The sequence below is a fragment of the Herpailurus yagouaroundi genome, unplaced genomic scaffold, assembly GCF_014898765.1.
Source record: "Herpailurus yagouaroundi ecotype Mexico unplaced genomic scaffold, PumYag 161, whole genome shotgun sequence".
NCBI lineage: Eukaryota > Metazoa > Chordata > Mammalia > Carnivora > Felidae > Herpailurus > Herpailurus yagouaroundi.
Genome location: NW_024412402.1, coordinates 23274393 through 23295311, shown reverse-complemented (window position 1 = coordinate 23295311; position 20919 = coordinate 23274393). Strand labels below are relative to the sequence as shown.

Here is a 20919-nt window from a genome sequence, read left to right as displayed (position 1 = left end):
CACAGAGCTGTCACTGGAGTCATGGCGCCTGCCAGCTCTGGTTGAACTCAAGCTGTGATACCTCCAGTGCCAATTAGTGCTTCAGTGTCCTGCTTGGCTGGGGAAGAATACCTGTCAGTACTGACAAATGGGAAGGTAGGTGGGTGTGGTGGCGGTGGGGGAAGGAAGGACTCAGGGCATTGACAAGGAGAAGAAAAGCTTCCATCCAAGGGACACTTTGTCCTCAACAACTTGGTGAGGTTTTTGGTGCCTTTCAAAGCTATGAGAAACAAGGTCTAGAAAAACCAGGTGCCCCTGGACCTCTTCAAGTAGAGAAGGAGACCTGAGGTGGGAAGGGAAGAGATTTGGCAGAGGAAGGTTTCTTAGTCCCACAGATATTTGTCCACTGCTCACACTGCACATTGAAAGGTAAGTGTTCCATAACAGATGCTAGGTTTGGAGCCCAAAAGATGTATGGCCCTGCTCTTAATTTTGCTCCCAGAGTCTTTATATGGCCCTAAGAAAAACCAATCTATTTCCCACTTCAACTATCATAGTGTCAGGGGCAGGGAGAATTTTTAAACTATTATTTCTCTTTTTCACACTGATTTCTTTCTTTGAATTTTTGTTTTTTTAACCTATGAGGAGAAACACATTTCCATATACAGTTGAAGTAACTTTCCCTGGAAACATCCAGGATTATTTTATGAAACTGTTGGAGCCATTGAGGGTTTAGGCACAATTATGGTTGGGAAGAGTAAGACACCAAAAGGACCAAGAGACTCAGAGAGGCCAGATGAAGAACATATGAGAGTAACACACGCATCAGGAGAGTGACAGCAGTGAGGCAGTGATGAGGGTAGAAGAGAGCTCACTAGAGGATCCAGTTTCAAAGTCACTTGTGAGTCTTCTCAACTTTTTCAAAAGAGTACATGAGAAGGAGTCTCTCCTTCAAAGAGAAGTTAAGACCAGCCACAGCAGGTCTCCCAGTAGGAGAACTTTGGAAAAGCTTGACAATCCTGTGAAGACCAGAGAAAATGTCCTGGAAATTCCCCAACAGAGCTTCAGCAGGAAACACTCAGGTCTCAACAGCAGCATCAAAGTGGAGTTCCTCAAGGATCAGGATGAAGTCTTTGACATGGGAGAACAAGCATGTCTTTCTGGGGCACTGATGAAAGTAAGTGCTTGTTCACAGAATCAACAAATATTTCTTGAATGCTTTCTAGGTGATGGACATTGTGCTAGAAGGTCAAGAAATAAAGTGAGATGTGGGCCCTCAAAGAGACATAGGTCTCAAAGAATTCATGAATCAGAAATCAGGACATCTCTGTAAACAGCTCACTGGACCTTTCTGAGCCCCCAACCGACATCTGAGTACAAAGTATTCTTTCAGTAGCCTTGGTAAGGTTTTTATTTTCAGTATTTTGTTTGATGGGAGAGAAGTGGAGGTAGGCACACTGAAAAGGGATGCTCCATTAGGATGCTCAATGATCCTTGATTCCATAGGTATAGTAGAATCTGCATGTCAGTGATCTGACTCAAATATTCACCTGAGTTCCATGTTGGGCTCCTGGGGATGTGGCAATATAGGAATCTCACCTTTCTCTCTAAAGCTCCTACAATCCAACAGCAACTGGAGACATAAAATTTTTAGGACACATGGAAGAATCAGAGTAACAGAGAACCTTAAAGGTATTCTTTTTTACATAGAAAGACTAACGCTTAAGGCTTTGCTAAAATAAATTATTGCATGCCTAGATGGTGACAAAAGACAAGGCACAGAGCCATTAATGGGGACTGTGCCCATAAACAGGGGCCACTGATGGTGTTTGGGCCCTTGGAGTAGGATGCTAGCATTTACACAGAATTTGGTAAGGGGCCAATAAAACATTTGTGCCCATCCAAATAGAATTTCCTTGAGACGGAGAGAGGAGGGTTCTTCCTTCTGAAAAGACCAAGGCCCATACAGGTGTTAGCAAAACATGTACACTCCAAAACAGGTGTGCAGAAGGAGGGCAGGTATCTTTACAAAGCTTGTGCACTTTCTTCTTGAACTCTTGGGAGTGGTAAGTTCATGAGGAGAACTAGAAGACATATTGCCAGTAACAAGAGACAATTACTTCCCATGATCAATGGCAGCACAGAGGTGTGTCTTAGGAGGCCTCACCTTCCTCTTCATCTTGGATATGGAAAAGTGGCATTTTATCCATCTGATGTAAAGTGCTAGGCAGATAATTTCATGGACAAGGCCCCTCCATTCTGCTTCTGATCAGATGATCACTCCTGTGTCTGTGTACCAAAATGCATGAGCCATTACTAAAATGGTGGTTAACATTCCTGTTCTCCTTCTCCATGTAAAAAGGGGTCAAGCCTGGTATACACATTCTAAAGAGGTTTGTAGAAGTTTATTGCAAGCAGCACCATATGAGTTATGATGGAAGAAACTAGGAGTTTTCAGAAATGTACAAAACAAACACATCAGTCTCGAGGGAGAAAATGCAGTGAAGCCATCAGGGTTGCCAATGTGCTTAGCCTCCATCAGCTATCCATTCAGGGATTTTATGGGTATGTGTGTGAGAACTGTCCAAATTGAAACATGGTCTACCCACACAAAGTAGAACAAAAGATGACAAGAGCTCTCTGCCTTTGGAGGCTTTGCTAAGATGTGGCATATCTTTTTTTTTTTTTTCACCAAGGAACCCCAAGACTGTCCCAACTTATTTAAAATAAGTACCCTTTTGGAAATATTTAGGGGGGAATGATGAAGGTCTTACTGCTAAGGGTCTCCAGCTTTGGTTCAGATCTGGCAGCAGTCCACTGACACCTCTGATCTCCAAATAATCAGTCACTGGGAAAACGGCACCCTGGTGAGTTCTGAGGTGATTAGTTACTGCTTGGCATGTCTCATCAGTTTGAATCTGCGATAGCTAATCTGGACCAGGGATCTGGAAAAGGCTGTTCATCTAAATTACTCTCATCCACAGGTAGATTCAGATTATCCTTATCCTCACTCCTTGATCCATCTTCTGTTTCCATAGCAGCCAAAACAGTAAAATGGAAGCATCTGGCACAGGCTCAGGTAAAGTCCCCTGAGGCAATGAGTCTGCTTAATGGCCACAAAAGGGGTAAAAAGACTCTAAGGTATGCCAGTGTGAACTTCAGCAAGATAAAAGAAAGAGGGGGCTCCAATGCCAGAAGAGAGACAGAAGTAATTGTCAGGAAAAGAGAGAGAGGGAAAAAAAATGGAGGGAGAATTGAAATTAATGCACAGATGTTTAGGAGACTGAGAAAGAAAGAGAAAGTAAACAATAAAAAGAGAAAGCATGAAAGGGCAAGACAGAAGGAGAAGATGTACAGAGGAGAAATATCAGGAGGAGTACTTACACAAGGACAAAGAGCTGAAAAGCTGGGAGAGGAAATCAGAGAAGATACCAGACAGGAGACAGAGGGAGACCTGCAAGAAGGAGGGGTCCAGTGCCTCTCTACATAAGGTAAAGTGAGTCTACCCAGGATGATGAATGTTCCACAGATTTTAAAAGCACAGAGCGCCCTGGCATCCAATAGCACTGGGGACAAGCATTAAGCAGTGATGAATGGCGTGCACTGTGAACTTAGAAAGTCTGTCCATTTTGATAGACCCTGCCTCAGAGGTGCCCTAGAGCCACGTTCTCTCACTGATGATCTCATGCACAGTAGAAGTCTCCTCCCAGCTTTTGGGCCAGTCCATTTGTAAGGCCATTCCAAATCGAAAGAACTGCAGACATGTGAGTACTCTCTCAGATCCATTTGCTCACAGTGGTAGAGTCAGAAATGGTTGCATGGGGTTGCTCCCAGCAATTCAGGCCTAACACACTGAAAATTTCATGACTTCTCTGAGAATCTCCAGCAGGGCAAGTCTGTCTCTTTCTGTGAGAGGAATTCGATATGAGGGCCCACTCATAGTCCTACACTGATTTCATTTAAATGTCCAAATGTTCTGCCATCTTCAGGAAGAGAGGATGTCTGCCCCCAGGGACAGATGTGTTGCTGGTGGGCAGCTCTCTGGTGCAGCCCCTTATGCAACTATCTAGTGTAAAGAGAGACGCCTATTCCAAGGTCACAACTCTTCAGGGGATAGCCCAAATTCCAAGGCTGTTCTGCTGGTATAAAAGGTCACCTCCATCTCAACAAAGCATTGCTAAAGGGTAACACTGGCCTCAGAATTCTCCACAGGGTCAGCTGAGATGTTCCACTGGTCTTCAGGCAACTCAGCTTCTCCCTCAGCCCAGCCCTGCTTCCTTCCCTACCCCTTCATAGAAGTTGATCCCAAGAGAGCCTCAAATAAACTTCTTGCATGCCAATCACATTGTCAGGATCTACTTTCGGGGGTCCCAACCTGCAACACCAAGGAGATATCCACTATGATGATTCCTTTAGAATCCTTGAACCTGTAGTACTCAGCCATACACATAACTTCATGCATACATGCATGCATAGACACACACACATACACACTTACTTAAACATAGCTCACATTAGCCAGCAATAAGCACTGAAATGAAGCATCTTTATTCACATATCTGCTCAAATGTCACCTTTTCAAAAGCCTTCTCCAACCGAACCTCTGGTTCTTCTGTCAATGTATACTGCTCTATTTTCTTATTCTTATCACCACTTGTTACATTGTAGATTCATTTTTTTTTGTCACTTGTCTCCTGAGAATGGAAGCTCATGAGAACAAAAACTGATATGTTTTGCTTTATTGCTATATCCCCAGTGCTCAGCAGAGTGTCTGGGCTATTATAAGCACTCAATACATATTTAAAAACAAATGAAATAATTTAATGCATCTTGCATAAAAGCTACCTTAATGATAAATGGCATCTCCCCTTAAATTCTAAAGGTTTAATGTTTAATCCATGAAAGCACAAACCAGCACTTAGTCTGGTCTACAAAACATCTAGACATTTAGACAAGGTAAATTTTGCAATTTAGTCACACCTTGAGCTATATTTGTTACCTAAGATTAATCTGAGTAACAACAACAACAAAACCACAAAACAGCTCATGGACTAGGGACCAGATATTTGTCAATGCTGAGGAGTCAGACTTGGACATTTTCCTTTTAGGACTATGCCCATTCAAAGTTTTTTTTAAATCCTTATGTGTTGTGTTTTTAGTATCTTAGAACAACCATTTGGACAATGCCACCAATGATGATTATTCCGTCATCAAACAAGACCAATAAAGTTCACCCAGAACAGGTTACCACTATTGCACCCAGAAAGAATTGGAATTAATCTCCCCAGCATTCAAGAAACGCTCAGATTTGATTTCTGAAATCTTACAGGACATATTCCTGTCTTGTAGAGATCACCAAAATTCCCTTCAGAGCCATGAGTATACTATTATCAGGATACCAAAAATGTAGGGCCATTTGGATAAAGCCACCAGTGCCATGACCTCCTAGCCATGGCCAACAATTCTTCCATTTCTTCTCTTACCTTTTGGGGAGATGTGTCTCCAGGTAACCGTAGGCTCTGGTCTACCCGTTGCTATGCAGGTGAGGCTGATATTATTCCCTTCATTAATGGAGATATCGGAAGAAATCTCTACAATTTTGGGAGATACTGTAGAGACAAAAAAGATAAGAGGGAAATAAAAATCTTGCTGAAACATTTCTTTGTTGTCTTATAATGATAGTTGGCAGCACAGCCCAGGGGCTGAAATATTGGGACTATAGGAGTAAATGATTAAAAATTAGAGGAATTACCTTAAACATGAAAGAATTATCTTACCTTGAATTTAGTTTTTATTTCTTCCCATTTAAACACAGAGTCAGGGAGTCTGAATGGGAATGGATTCCACTGCAATACTGCAATAACTGTTCTCCTAGCCTCCACCCGCTTCCTTCTCCACTCTCACCCCCACCCACCTCCGACACACATTCACCAGTCATTCTCCACACCGCATTCAGAGTACTCTTTATATAATGCAGTTCTGATTGTACCACATCTCTGCCTAAACACCTCCAGTTGCTCCGTATTGCCTACCTGAAAATACACAATCTTCTTTATGCCAGCATACTAGGCAGTTCAGAATCAAGCATCAATCTATGCTACCTATGATCTCACCTTTCCTTACCCTCCTTGTTATCCCCAACACTCTATGTCGTTCTTGGCCATCACGCATTTGGAATCTATATTGTCTCTTATGTCTTCCTGGAAATTTTCTGGTCATTATTTTTTAAAGTTTATTTATTTTGAGGGAGAGAGAGAGCGGGGAGGGGCAGAGAGAAAGGGAGAGAGAAAATCCCAAGCAGGCTCCTCGCTGTCAGCACAGAGTCCAATGCGGGGCTCAAACTTACTGTGATAGCATGACCCGAGCTGAAACTGACTGAGCCGCCCAGGTCCCCCTCTAGTCATCCTTTAAAGTCCAAATCAAATGCCAGTTGATGCAGCTTTCCCTACCCCTACTCGTGTCTGTCCTCCTTCAGATACTTAAGTTAAAGCTCTTCTTATCTGTGTTCCCAGAGCACATTACTCATACCTAATGGGGAATCAGAGGGAACAGCAATTAGGCATAACACATTTGGTCTCTTTGTCTCTCTCTATCCTAAATTAATCCCCCAAGGAGGCGAAGGGTTTATTCTAATTGGTAAAATTGCGAGTAGGATCCCACACTTCTTTCAGTCTTTTGTTTTGGAACCAGGCTTCCCTTAGGAAGCTGTTTTCTAGTGGCGTCTTCCTCAGACATGTGACACAGGGGCAGCATCCCATGGGGTCTTGTGCACCCTACAGCACAGCCTCCACTTGCCTATATGTATCTGTCTCATTCTTGTGTTCTAAATTAGAAGCCCATTGTTGCTATACATCTAAGCCTAATTCTCTAGTACCATCTTTCCCACTGGTGAATGTGGCATTTAGCTCAAGTATGACATTTGTTTCTCTTATTTTCTAATTGATTTATAAAGTAAGGGTGACATTCATGAGCTTCCAGACTCCAGTTCTTGACACCTATCTATGTTATGGTTATTTGCTTAGCATCTCTCATCCAATAACCAAGAACTTTTTCACAGCCTGAGCCATGACTGAATCATATTTATAACCAGGGAAAAAGCACAACAAATATTTATAGGATGGAATTATAATGATATTCAAGGGAACCACCTTTCCAACCTGCTACACATTTGTAACAATATCAGGACTGGATTACAAACACATATCAGTTCAGTCTCACAGGCACTAGTTTTAACACATTAGTTCATCATAAATTAAGTGACCCTTCCATTCAGCTCCCTTAGGGCTCTTCAAATTAGGTTCTTCCCTTGAACAAGCCACCCTCTGAGCCATCAGAGTGTGTAATTCCAGCACACATCATCTACCCAATACACAATGCCATCTGGCTTGCTGGAGATCCCAGGAAACTTAAATGTCAAGTTATTTCCTGTCCCAAGGCCAGATGATGAACCCCCTCATTTGAAAATCAGATTGATTGCAAATTTCCATGCTGGACTTTCTTCTTCTGCTTGAACCATTAGTCACTCACTTCTAATTGTGTTAGACTTTCTTCTCCATGAAAACGGGATCATCCAGGTATCTTCTAGCCTCCTTCCTTCCTTCCTTCCTTCCTTCCTTCCTTCCTTCCTTCCTTCCTTCTTGCATAGTGTCTTTCACTCCCTTCTCACACTCCACCTTACTGGGAACACTCATTAATAAGCATGTGTTGCACATTTATTTCCTAATCCCCACACCTTTGCTGCTGATTTTGGTCACTTAGACTCTCTTCTCCAACTATGTATACCTATTGGAATTATCCAAGGCCCAGGTGAGGGCTTTCTATAACGTTGTTCAGATATCTCCACAAAGATGTCACCTCTCTTTCCTGGCAATCCCATAGCCTCTTCCAAGTCATTTAAAATAAACTTGCTTATGTTACACTTGTCTCATCTTTCCGGCAAGCTATACATTCTGAGTATAAGATCTAAAGACTTGGTCTACTTTTTTATTTTCTGCTGTCTTGAGTGGGGTGTCATACAAAAAGTAAACATCAATTAATCACTTTTAGATATAAATCCATATTGAGCTTTAGACAGAGAGACAGCGTGTGTGTGTGTGTGTGTGTGTGTGTGTGTGTGTGTATGCATTTGCACATACACCTGCACTCTCACAACTATTTGATAGGACAGATACAACTATTTGGTAGAAGAATCAATGTGGTGAGGGCTGGGGAGTGCCCATTGGCTCTATGATCCAGGACTTCTAAGATGTGACATTGCAATTTATGGCTGTACCATTTTAAAAGCTAGATTGAATCTTCTTGGACAGAAAGACAGTTGATGGGTTAATGACTGGACACTTGATTTGCTGACTGTCTGAAGGATCCAAGTTTCCAAGTGCTCTCAGTCTTAAAATCATTTAAACTTGATGTATTTTATTCACTGCTTTAACTGTAACAGTCACTGCTTGCACCACCACTCCCCCAACCCATACATTCACCTGGCCCTTGCTCCCACCCAGCGTTGGCACCCACAAAGCTTTGCTTGCTTCCTGGAGGACAGGCAGCTTGCATAATGACTGTGTTGGCCTTGCAGACACTGCTTCAACTGTGCAGGTAAGTAATTTATTGATCTGTAAAGCACTCCGAGATGCTTTGCAAGGGATTATGTCACGCCAACGCCATGCAATAAAATAAAAAATGATGGACTTTGTGAACACAGGGTGATTTAGGGTTTGTAGTTGGAAATGTGCTTAAAGTACATTTTAAGTGGAAATCAGACTGGGTAATGAATTACTCTTGCTTTGGAAGGGTTTACTGGGAGTTCATTTTCCTGGCTTCTTACATGATAGCTAATCTGCTAATCATACACTAGAGAACAATGGACAGCCCCCAAGTAGAATAGAAGGTGTTTTGGGCCAGAGCTGTCAGCACAGTAAGTATATTAAATGAGACAATCACACCTTATGCTTGGAAGAATCATCTAGAATTGTCTCCCTCCACTAACAGTTGGAAAGTATCCAACTTATGAAGTAGAAGTTGGAGAAATGCTTGCTGTCCTTTCAATTCTGCCCAGGAGAACAGTTCAGAGGTGGCACATGGCCCCAGATGAGTTTGAAAGGCAGACCTTTCATGGCATAGAGCTGTGGTCGTTTGACAAGAGGTGCAATCCCAATTATCAGAACTAAATTGGCATAGTACCTAAGGTACTAGGGGATTGAAAGTATCATTTTCCAGGAGGAAACTGATAGCACACTATCAGTATTTAAAATTAAATTGAATTGATAAGGATGCACTGTGGTCTTAGCTAATTCATGTTCATAAAAAAGTTCTGGCCAACTAAGATAGGATTATTTATATATTTATATTGTTTCCATGGATACATTCTGCATCTTACCTCTTCTCATTATGCAGGCTGTTAGAAACATACTAGGATTACTTTGTCTGTCCTTCCTTCCTTCATCAATATTCATTGATCACTTCCATACACTGGCATTATGCTTAGCACTAAGAATTTAACACTAAACAGGACACAGCCCTTGTCCTCAAGGAGTTACAGTCTAGAGATATAAAAATTGGTCCAGAAGTATATACCTTTAATGTATTGTGACACAGAAGAATAGAAATGGTATTAAGGGAATACAAAGGATAGACACTTAAGTCAGTCTGGAGATGGATGTCATGTCAGACCTTGTGGATGTGTGACATTTAACTAAGCCCAAGATAAGTAAAAGTGAATCTGAAGAGGAGAAGAGGGAAGGCATTGTAGGAAAAGGAGACATAAGAAGAATACTATTATTAAGAGTTTTTGTGGCAAGGCATAATTATTAATGGAAGAAGAGCTGCTGACAGAGGCTGGGCCAAAAGTCTTTCAGTGAACATTTGGTGAACAACTCCTATATACACAACTGTGTTGTTGGTATATGAAAGACATGAAGAAATATATAAATTCTGTTGGCTCTCCACTAGCTTACAATCTGTTTGAGGAGACAGTCACTATGAACATCCTAGAGAGTTGAAAAATAAAGCAACATTTGTCACAAAATTGTCTGGGGTTGAATATCAAGTGAATGGTACAAATATTCAGTTCTGTAAATTGGGAAAAGGGAGGACACTGCAAGTAGGAGTGTTAGAGTGACTTTGCCTTGGCTAGCGAGTCTATTTTGGATACCAACAAATGAAAAACAGTCACAAAGGATGAGAAAGTAAAGCCACTTCAAGTGGAACAGGAACACCTGGGGATCAATGGGAAGCAGAAATTCATGAAATGTATGAAGACACAGTTTATTTACTACAAAAGACAAAAGAGAGTAGTGGTTGAGATCCTGACTTGAATATGTTCAAACTGGGTAACCTTAGCCAAATGAATTCACCTCTCTGTGTCTCACTTCCTCATCTATGGAGCAAAGCTAACAATACCATGTCCCTCTTGGGATTTTTTGAGGATTTAAGGAGTAAGTTTACAAAGTGGACTTAAAGGAGGTCCTAGCAATTTGAAGTGCTCAATAAGTGAGTTTTAATATTATATGCACTTGGCAAACACATTATGTAGTGTCAATACAGAATGGGTGGTTGATAGACTTTAACTGATTAAAGGAGGAAGAGGATATAAGATCAATGAAGAAAGCTAAAGCCAAATTATGGAACAGCTTGACTAGATCCTAGATTTTCACTCTATTCTATAGGCAACTGCATGTATTTGAAAATTTTTAAAGAAAAAAATCCTTAATATTTTCAATGTACTTTAGGCAAAACAATCTGCAAAAATGTGTCAGACAGAATGAAAGACAGAAATTGAAGTCAAATAAATCAGTCTATATTAGAGTGATATTCAAGGCATGGATTAAACTGTTGGCTCTATGAGGATGAAAAGAAAAGGATGGTTTTAAGATCAACACCCAGGAAAACGCACGGGTACTTGATTTCCAGGAGGGAGGAATTAGAAATAATGAGTCAAGTGTGAATGCCATTTTGTTCAACAGCAGTTAGATGGCTAAGTAGCACATTCCTGGAAGCTATATGGAGATCTTTTGGGGAGGACATTATTTTGATGAGTTAGATTCTGTTTTAGACATTCTGATAGACATGCAGGCAGATTTAACCTTTCGGCAATTACAGTGATGCCATTAAAGGTCTGGGGCAAGGTCCCAGAATAGGATTTGAAAGTCAACAGCAGAGGAGTAATAATTGAAGCTTCAAAAGTAAATGAGATGTGCTAAGAGTTCATGCTTCCTTAAAAAGGCCATCAGCTAGTTTCCACATACATGTATGTAACATCTCTGCTGACTTTAAGTTCTGAACCTAGAAAAAAACACCAATATGGGAACAGGAAGACAAAGAAGTGAAGAGGTTATGTTTGGGAGGGGAGGCAGAAGCCCAGTGAGCCACACTCTGAATACAGTTCCACATTTAATACATTATGTTAAGGTTTAATCTGGCTCTTATTGAATTCTAATTCAGAAGTGTAAATAATTAAATAAGATAATTATTGAAACGGTATTCTAGGGAACTTCCTCATTCTTGGTTTAGCTTCCACTGCCCAGGTGTTAAGTTTTAATAATTATGCCATTAATAAATAGCAATTTGCTGTTTTTAGCACACAGTAGATATCCTATTAAATCCAAATTAAGATGCTTTATTAAGCATTGCACAGTCCTGTGGGGCTGGGAATGCACATAAGTTGCTTGGACCAGGTTGCTCCCCATGGCACATGCAGATCTATGCATCCCAGATGGCTCCCTTTACTGCCAGTGGCACTTCTCCTGCCTCTTCTCTGTAGTGAAGATCTGAGATGCCTATGGCAGCTAATGGTAGTTTTCACAGCAAGGGCTGCTTCACTACTAAGGCCTTGAGACCTCTGTCCTTACATAACTAAAAGGGCCAATCTGGAACACCCTTAACTTTCCTGTTTTCCAGATCCCACACAGTGACTCTCAGGTGTATGTTAATAGCCTGGTGCATGAATGTACCATCTAGATCAAAAAGCTGAAGATGCAATCAAGCAGATGTTGGTTTGTGGACTAATCCATCTTTTCTTACTGGTCACTGTAGACCAGGGCAAAGTTTCCTGCAAAATATAACTGTTAATTGAACTTCTTTTTCTCATTCGGACTAAACAAAGAGATGAGTTGGTCATGGAGCATGAAAACTCCTTCTTTGAGGTCAAAAGCCCTTCATGAACCAGAGCCTGCCTCTCTCTCTCCATCCCAAATCATTCTCTTTTTCTCACTCCACTGGCTACCCTTCCTCCTGAAACACTCACAGGTCATTCATTCCTTGACTCAGATGCATTCTGCTTATCTTTTTCCCTGCTCTTCACCTGGATGGTTTTGTCTTATTCTTTAAATCTTAGCTCCTCCACGAAGCCTTCCTTTATCACCCTTTCTAAAGTGGAACGTGCCATACTAGATGGTTACATAATTACCTGCCTCTTCCCAATACAGTAAAACCTTGGTTTGTGAGCATAATTCATTCTGGAAATATGCTTTTAATCCAAAGCACTTGTGTATCAAAGTGAATTTCAAGAACAATTGGCTCAGCTGTGACCATGTGACACTCGGCATCACGTACTACTCGTATTGCAGACACTGTTCGTTGATCAAGTTAAATTTATTAGAAATGCTTGCTCATCTTTCAGAATACTCACAGAACAAATTACTTGTAATCCAAGGTTTTACTGTAAAATGTAAGCTCTGTTGCCTGTTTTGTTCATTGAGATGCTCAGCACATACCATAATGTCTGGCACAGCTTTCAATAAATATTTTTTTGAATGAATGAGTTAGAGTGTTTTTTAATTTTTTTTAATGTTTATTCATCTTTTAGAGACAGAGCATGAGTGGGGAAGGGGTAGAGAGAGGGAGACACAGAATCTGAAGCAGGTTCCACTCCAAGGTGTCAGCACAGAGCCTGACGTGGGGCTCAAACTCACATACTGCGAGATCATGACCTGGGCCAAAGTCAGATGCTCAACCGACTGAGCCACCCAGGAGCCCTGCGTTAGGGTGTTTTTATTCGACTATTTGGAAATGCAAATAAATTGAATGAAATGAACTTCCTCAAGATCTTGAAATTACCCCTAAAGACTCTCAGTATCTATAATAATACTTATAGTAACTATTTATTAAATACCTGTTGTATAATAGATATTTTACGTATATTACTTTATTTTATCCCTGCATTAACCCCACAAGTAGATATTACTTCTAAAGTGCCCCAATGTCCTCATTTATCTGGAACTGTAGAGTCTCCTGGAACATAGGACTTACACTGCCAAAATCAGAAAAGTTCCAGGCAAATGGGGGTGTGTTGTCTCCCTAATTATTTCCTTTCCTACATTTTACAGATGAGAATAATTATATTCAGAGGGATCAAGGAACTTGTTCAAGGGCATACAAGTGAAGATTCCAGAGTTGAAGAGTGTTTTTGAAAATGAGGGATTATATGAGTTAGAAAATACAAACTGCATGTGGAATCATGGATGCATACTTTAAAAACCATAAACAGATACTGAGTACACACATAGACACATGCATGCATTGACACATTTTGAATCTCTGTTGTTCATTACATATTTTATAGGGAGCTTGGCTCCATTATTTCATTTAATCTTGACAGAATCCTCTGAGGAATACTACTATTCCTACTTACATATGAAGAAATTAAGTCTTAGTGAGATTTTTATAATTTGCTCAAAGTTATCCAGGTAAAGCATTGACAGTGGGACCTGAATGTAGATTCTATATGATCCAAATATATTAAGTCTATTGGAATTCACATTACCAAAAACTGTGACCTTTGCTAAACTTATCCGTCCCTTTCACCCATCATCCCCTTTCACCTCTCCATGTGAATATCTTCATGCTTATGGTACATTCGGGAAAGGGAGCCCTCTCTGCTCATTTGTATATGGTGCTATTCTCTGTCAGAAGAGTGGAGGGGAGGTTTCAGGAGTATATTTCTTGAGACTTCCCACTCTTGCATAAATATCATGTTGTCCTCCCTCCTCCATCACCAGAACCTCCTCATCAGCACCCTCATGTTTAGCTTCTACTAATATGAGCTGAGGCAGGTAGCTGTAGCCTTCCTGGACAGCCTTCCTGGGAGGCAGCACTGTAGTTCCCCCAACCTGTTTCATCCAACCAGATGTTCCTGGCTGTCTTTACACCATGGCAGAGAAATAATCAATTAAACCCACTGCTGTGTCCACTGAGAACTTATTTGGCTTATTTTGACTGAAGAGACTAGTCAGTCAGTCTTTCCATCTTCTGTCCTTTTCCCCTCCCTTCCTGCTTTCTTTCTTTTTCTTTCTTTCTTTCTTTCTTTCTTTCTTTCTTTCTTTCTTTCTTTCTTCTTTCTCTTTCCTTCCTTATTCCTTCTTTCCAATAAAAAAATTATAATTGAATGCATATTCCAATATTATGGGTTCTGTGGGATTTCTTATCCCTCAATAAAAAGAACCCGATAGGCTTTGCATCAGAAGATCAGGTATTAAGACCCGACCCAACAATCACTAGCTGCATAAACTCATGTAAATCATTTAACTCACTGATTTCCTTAATTATATGAATACTATCTTGCTTCTTTAGAATAGATTGCCTATGGATCAGACAAGACTGTAAGAAATCATATTTTAAACATAAAATACTATTCAAAAGTGATTTATTAGTGTTACTAAAAATGTGTACCCCTAGAGGCCAATATGAAGACAAATACAGACATTAAGGGCTGTGGGGGATGGGCTTTGGTTTTGTGGTGGAGATGGGACCCCCAACCCTTGCCAAAGTGGATGCTAAGTGCCAGGTAGATACCTGTGCTAGTGGTTCTGAGGCATCTTTAAGTCAGGATGCTGGCTGCAGCCCAGGATGGGGATGTGCAACAGGACCCTATTCCCTTGCCAGCAGTGAGCTTGCCTCCACTTTCCAGAAGGGAAAGGTCAGATTACAGAAATTCAGAATCCTAAATTAGAGGTTGAAATTGCTCTTAATGGCAAAGCTCAGGCAGATTGTTTCATCTTTTACCAGAACCCTTTTGTCATTTCTTATATCTCATTTTTTCTCTCTCTCTCTATATTGAAACCCTTCATGTTTGCTGGAAAATCATGAAGTCCTGGGAGAAAAGCTAGTGATTTATTCAGGATTAGTCATAAACCACTGGTTCTGAAGTTTGGAATTTGTTCCTTTCAGGATCAGCTGAAATGTGGAAGGAAGTTTTTATGAGCTCTGCTCTCTGACCCAATTTAGTCGTTCCTGATAGAGACGTAGGAGAATAAAATAAACACCATTCATTCTTCACTCTATGCTTTCCTGCTTCTGGGCATATTAGTGTGAATTGAATTTCACAGCAACTTACCTGGAACCATAAGTGCTCCATTATATTTGGCATCATCCAAGAAATTGCTAAGAAGTATCTTTTCATCAGTTGTTTAATGTGGGAACAAAAGGGTATTATTACTAATCATGATGTGGACCTGCCATCCAGACAGGACTGGTTGTTTTCCAGCTTCCAGCACAATGGCATTTGCTTTTGGCTCAATGTGCATGACTGACTTCATGCTCCATTCACCAAATAGGACCTGATTTTTAGAGACCAGGTCATGAAGGGAGGAGAGACGGAATGGGAAGGGAAGGGAAGGGCCACTGAACACCTTCTATGCTAAGTACTTTACCAGAGCTTGACATTCTCTGCTTCCTTTTAAATTCTCACAGTAATTCCTAGGCATTATCCCCATTGCACAATAAAGACAATGAAATTCAGAGAAGTTAAACAAGTAACCCAAGGTCATCATACAGGAAGTCAGACAACTAAAATTCACTAAAAATGTATTTCTAAAAATATCATCTAAACTTTACACAAACTAGAGGTCCTCAAAAACTAAAATAATGCTACCCAAAAGGGAATCAACTAATAGCCTGATTCACTTACATAGTTTTATGAGAATAAAAAAAAAAGAAAAATAGAGAGAGAGAGAGAAACCCAAGGCAGTATTACTTTTTATTATTACTCCTGATGGAGGAGAACTAATATTTGTTGAACACCTAATAAATACTAGGCACTTGCCATGCATTTTCCCATTTAATGCAAAACACTGAGGCTTTAAATAGCTAACGATGTGCTCAAAGTCACTAGGCTAGAAAGTGGCAGATCCCAGACTCAAGCTTTTTCTATAGGGCTTTGGGTATCAAATGAAATATGTAGGTACAATTGAAATCACTTAGTGAACTGCTAATCATTCCACAAATGAATGCTATTGTGATTGAGATAATGCAGAGTTCAATCAATTAGTGGTAAACAGCATAATTGTCTGCTCTAACAACCCAACCCTGAATTGCTGACCGGGATTTCTTTATAGCACACCTATGACATCTTCTGAAATCCATGTTTTCTTCACATGCATCTCCAAGGTGGCAGTGGTAGGAAGGTTCTGATGCCCCCTGCTTCTAATTTCTGCTTACCAGCAAGTGTCTACTCTTGTTTTCCCCAGAAGCTAGAGCCTGCCACTAAGCCTCTTCAAGCAGTTTCCTTTGTTCCCTTGCCCTCTGGCATATGGCTATGTCTCTCTCTTCCTAAAGCAAGAATGCAGCTGCTGCCCATGAACTTCAAGCGGCCAGTTAAGGAAAGCTCTAGAACTGTGTCTGCCACTTTGCTCCTCCCCCAATCATTATTGGTTAACCCCTGTTCCAGAAAGACTTTTTGTGTAAGCTCTGAAAGATCTCCAGAGAAAGGAGACACAGACCCCATATGGCTCAGGACAATGCCTGCCACCCTGGGCCTTAGCTGGAGAAACCCTTTAGATACATTTGAGTTTTAGGGGCCTGCCATTCCTGTGGTTCCATGATGTTTTCAATAGGGGTCCTTTTCCTCCCAATTTAGGAGGAGGTTAGCTAACTCTGCCCCTTGGATGTTCTTGCTTCTACACAGCAACTTGCCTTGTGGAGAGAGGAATGGTCCTTCTACCACACTCAGTGCCATCTCCTAACCCCAGGACAGATTCATACTTCTCCATCTTGTGATGGTACAAGATAACAAGTAAGAGTGTCTGTGTAGGTCACCATAATCTCTTGGACTTCTAGCAATGATTCTAACTCACACTCTCCTCTTGCCTTTAAAAGCTGCTCAGGTGTTCAGGTGCCAGCCATTGCCCACTTCTGGGCTGTTCCATCCAGGCCAAATAAAGACAAGGGAGACAGGGGGGCAGGGAGGGAGCCCTCACCTCCTGGAGACTCTGGGCTCAGCCCTGCAGAAGGCTGTGTCTCTGGGCTGCCAATCTGCTGGCTGCCAACAGTGACAAGCTCACTTACCTTCTCAGCTGCCTTGGTGGTGACATTGGCACTTTAATTCCTAATTGCCTAAAAGCACTGGTAGTTATGCACTCACACACAGGCTATAAAACCATGTGCAGCAAGGGACTATGCCGACTGCAGTTGGGAGGTAGTGGCGAAGTCCTCCCCACTCCACCCTTGACTGTTGAATGGAATGGATTCTTCCACAGCTGTTGCTCTTTTCCCGAACGTGCCTGCAAGGTTGAATTCAGAGGAAGGGAGACAGCCCTGAGGGGAGTTTCTGCCTCTCTCCACCTGAGTACCGCTATCATGTATGTCAAAATGAAAATTTGAGTTATACCCACGTTCCCTGTGACCATCATCTTTGGGAATAATTTAGGCAAGTGGAAGAAACATCTCATTATCTGGCCTTGAATCCCGAAGCCCAGGAAGTGGCCCCAGTGCTGTCCAAAGTAACTTGTCAGTTGGTTTTAAACTGATTTCTTGTTCTGAGGCCTTATTGCCACTAAATCCCTCATAAAGGTTAAGGTCTGTGAGCAGATCAAGGTGAAGCCTCTTCCCCTCCAGCATGAGGGGTGGAGATGCAGGCTGGTCTGTTTTAAGCTACAAGTTCTCAGTGATTGTGATGGCTCTCTTAATCCCCCTGTGAAATGTCACAGTGCTGGAGCAAGTGAGGGAAGCAGTTGGGGAAAGAAAAAAGTTCCAACATGACCTCTTGTTAATACAAAGCTTGTCAAACACATCACCTAGAAATACCAAATGTCTTTATTAGATTCTTTTATCTCCCCCGGAGATTGGAGAGATGCAACCAGTTGCTTCTCGGTGGAGATGTCATCATCCAGAAACTAATTAAAGGCTATGCAGGAAGCTGGGTCTCTCACACTCCAGAGAACAAAATGCATTAGCAACCGAAGTAATATATATATATATATATATATATATATATATATATATATATCTCAAGTGAACTTTATATTGAAAAGGGCAAGTTGGGAATTTGACAATAACTCTCTTTCTCCCTCATCAGCTCACAGCAGGTGGAAGTGGGCCCATCAGGATGTCAATGAATCTTGACACGAGGCCATCTGCTCCCCCGCATCACTCAGGCAGGGATTTCTCCTCTCTGATACCCAGGGGTGGAAAACACCTGACTGCTTACTATGGGAAATACAACTGCATGGTCTTCATGGCAGCATCTGCCCTTCTCCATTACAGTGCAAGACATGTGCACTCAGGACAACATTAATTTATCTGTGTGCATCAAGAAGCTTCACTTCTCCCTCTGTAAAAAAAAAAAAAAAAAAAAAAGGATCTAATAATTATCCTTCTCATAGAGCTATCCTGGGGATTCAATGAGTTCACATGCATCAAGGGCTTAGAACAATACTGTGCCTACAGTGTGTGCTCAACAAAGGATAACAATTTGGCCTATTTGTCATGTTTATTTCATTGTTCAATAGAACCATGTCTCACACAGAGTTCTGGATTCCACCCCCTCCTACCTGTTCCATCATGGTTAATGACACCATCATCTATTTACTTGTCCAAGACAAAGACACAGGAATCATCTCTTATTTCTGTCTTTATCTCAATTTACACAACCATTGTTAAGTCCTGTTGGATTTATCTCAGAAATAACCCTCACCATGCCTTAATCTCATTTTCTTGTCTCTTACTTTGCAGGCCCATCATCTTTTGAGGGGTTGTGCTTATACCATTGACATGGGAATTCCATTCCCTGCATCAAAGATGGAATAATTAAAAACAACAACATAATTCAGATTACATCCCCTCCTTAAAAACCTCAATTTGCCCCTGACTGCAGTGAAATCTAAAGTTCATACCTGTGTCTCTAAAACAGCTGCCCCCTGAGGAGCTCTGACTTTACCATCGACTGTTCTGCCCAGAATTAACTCAGCTCCAGTCCCCAGACCTGTCTTCTGTCCCCTGAAGGTGCCAAGCTTGCTTTTCCCTCACACTTTCCAGTCTTTCAGTTTCTGTTCCTTCTCCAGAAATGCTCTTTCTCCAGATCCCCATATGGTTGGTTTGTTGGTTGGTTGGTTGTCATTTGGTTCTTATTTCAGTTGTCACCTACTATGCATCCTTCCTGACCATGCCATCTAAGATAGCTTCCTATCCCACCCTATTATTCTGCTTTAGTTATTCTGGGATATGCATCCATTTCCTGAAATCCTCATTTGTTTGCTATTTGCTGTTTATGTCTTCTCATCAGGATGCAAAGCCCATGAGAACAGAACCACATCCATATCTCACCACTCTCTCCCTGTCACCTAGAATAGTGCACAGCACACTAGGGATTATTTTTTTATGGATACATGAACTCCCCTGGTCATAATTAGTTGTTCCTTTCCTTGTCTTCTTGTGCCCCTTTATTCAAACCCCTCTCATGCAGAATATCATGTACCGTCTTAGTAAATTTTGGCATAAGCACTTAGCACCCTCACTAGAATACGAGACTTGTAAGGAAACATCTATACTATTCTTATTTATTTTCCATGCTTCACCTTTTGTATCCCCCAGCATGGAAGGTATTCTTTACTTAGAGGAACAACAACTGAGTGTTCATATCTGTTTTTGAATGGCATCATACATATTCTCTTTCCTGTGGCTCCACAGTATTAAAATAGATATTTTTGGTAATAGGTTTTGTCGCCTAATGGGAATGATTAAACTGTTACTGCCACACTGGTGGTCTGTAGGAACATGAGCACAAGCACGTGTGCACGCGCACACACACGCTATACTTATCAAGAATCAGCGGGCAGGGCTGTCATATTTCCTACTACAAAAATTGTTGCTTGTCAGGAAGCCAGAGAAAATGTCAACAAGCTTTTGAGAAGTCCAAGTTCCATATCTTCTTCCAGGGCATGAGGGCATCAAAGGAAACAATGGCCTACGGGCTGCTCTTCTTTTACTGAGGTTGTGCTGAGTAACACAGAAAAGCTAAACAAAAAATCTGTCACCAGGCAATAAATTAAAAATAGGTCTGTGCTACTGAAGATAAATCAGTAACTTTAATACTCCTCCCCTGAGCTGGGCATCTTCAAGGAACATAGGACAGGTGTCTCCAAGCTGAAGTATTAGTTAAAAATCTGTCCTTTAAATTACATTTGGGCTATTTCTTTTCTGGCTGCCTGTATTTTTTGTGATCTATCTGGAGGCTTAAAAAGACACACAGAAAAATAAATCTCAGTTCCATTAAGCACACGCTATGGACTTGCATATTTGTTCTTATCTCTGGCCTCCCTTCCTTTCTATCATCCCCCAGTCCCCCCACCTCCCCAATGCCATCAAACATCGGCACCAGAAAATGTTTACCATTACTCCAGACACTGATACTAATCTAATTCCCTGTAATTGCTATTCATCATCATGTAGGCTTCTTTTTTCTTATAATAAGCTCTAGTGCTTACACCCCACACATTCTATAACTCCGGATATAAACTCATATATGCTTATTTCTAGAATCAGAATGGTTGGCATAGGAATCGGCTTCCATCTACAGTGTCAATCAGAGAACATGGGTCAGCGGATACTGACAAGGGTGCAATGCTATGGGTCTAGATGAGATTAACACAAGTTAATGTACTTGCCTTCATTTGAAATCAGGCACAGGCCCCTGCTGAGATGAATCAATATTTAATAATTTTGAGATACAGTTAT

At 41.2% G+C, this 20919-nt stretch overlaps 1 protein-coding gene across 6 annotated transcripts in view; it reads right to left on the bottom strand.

The window, feature by feature from the left end:
- NTM (neurotrimin) overlaps positions 1–20919 on the bottom strand; it is a 957218-nt gene that overhangs the window by 102808 nt on the left and 833491 nt on the right. For all 6 annotated transcript variants that reach the window (XM_040483562.1, XM_040483563.1, XM_040483567.1 and 3 more), the window contains one exon: positions 5463–5588. In XM_040483562.1, the coding sequence (XP_040339496.1) occupies positions 5463–5588 (126 nt within the window). The remainder of the gene's footprint in view (positions 1–5462; positions 5589–20919) is intronic.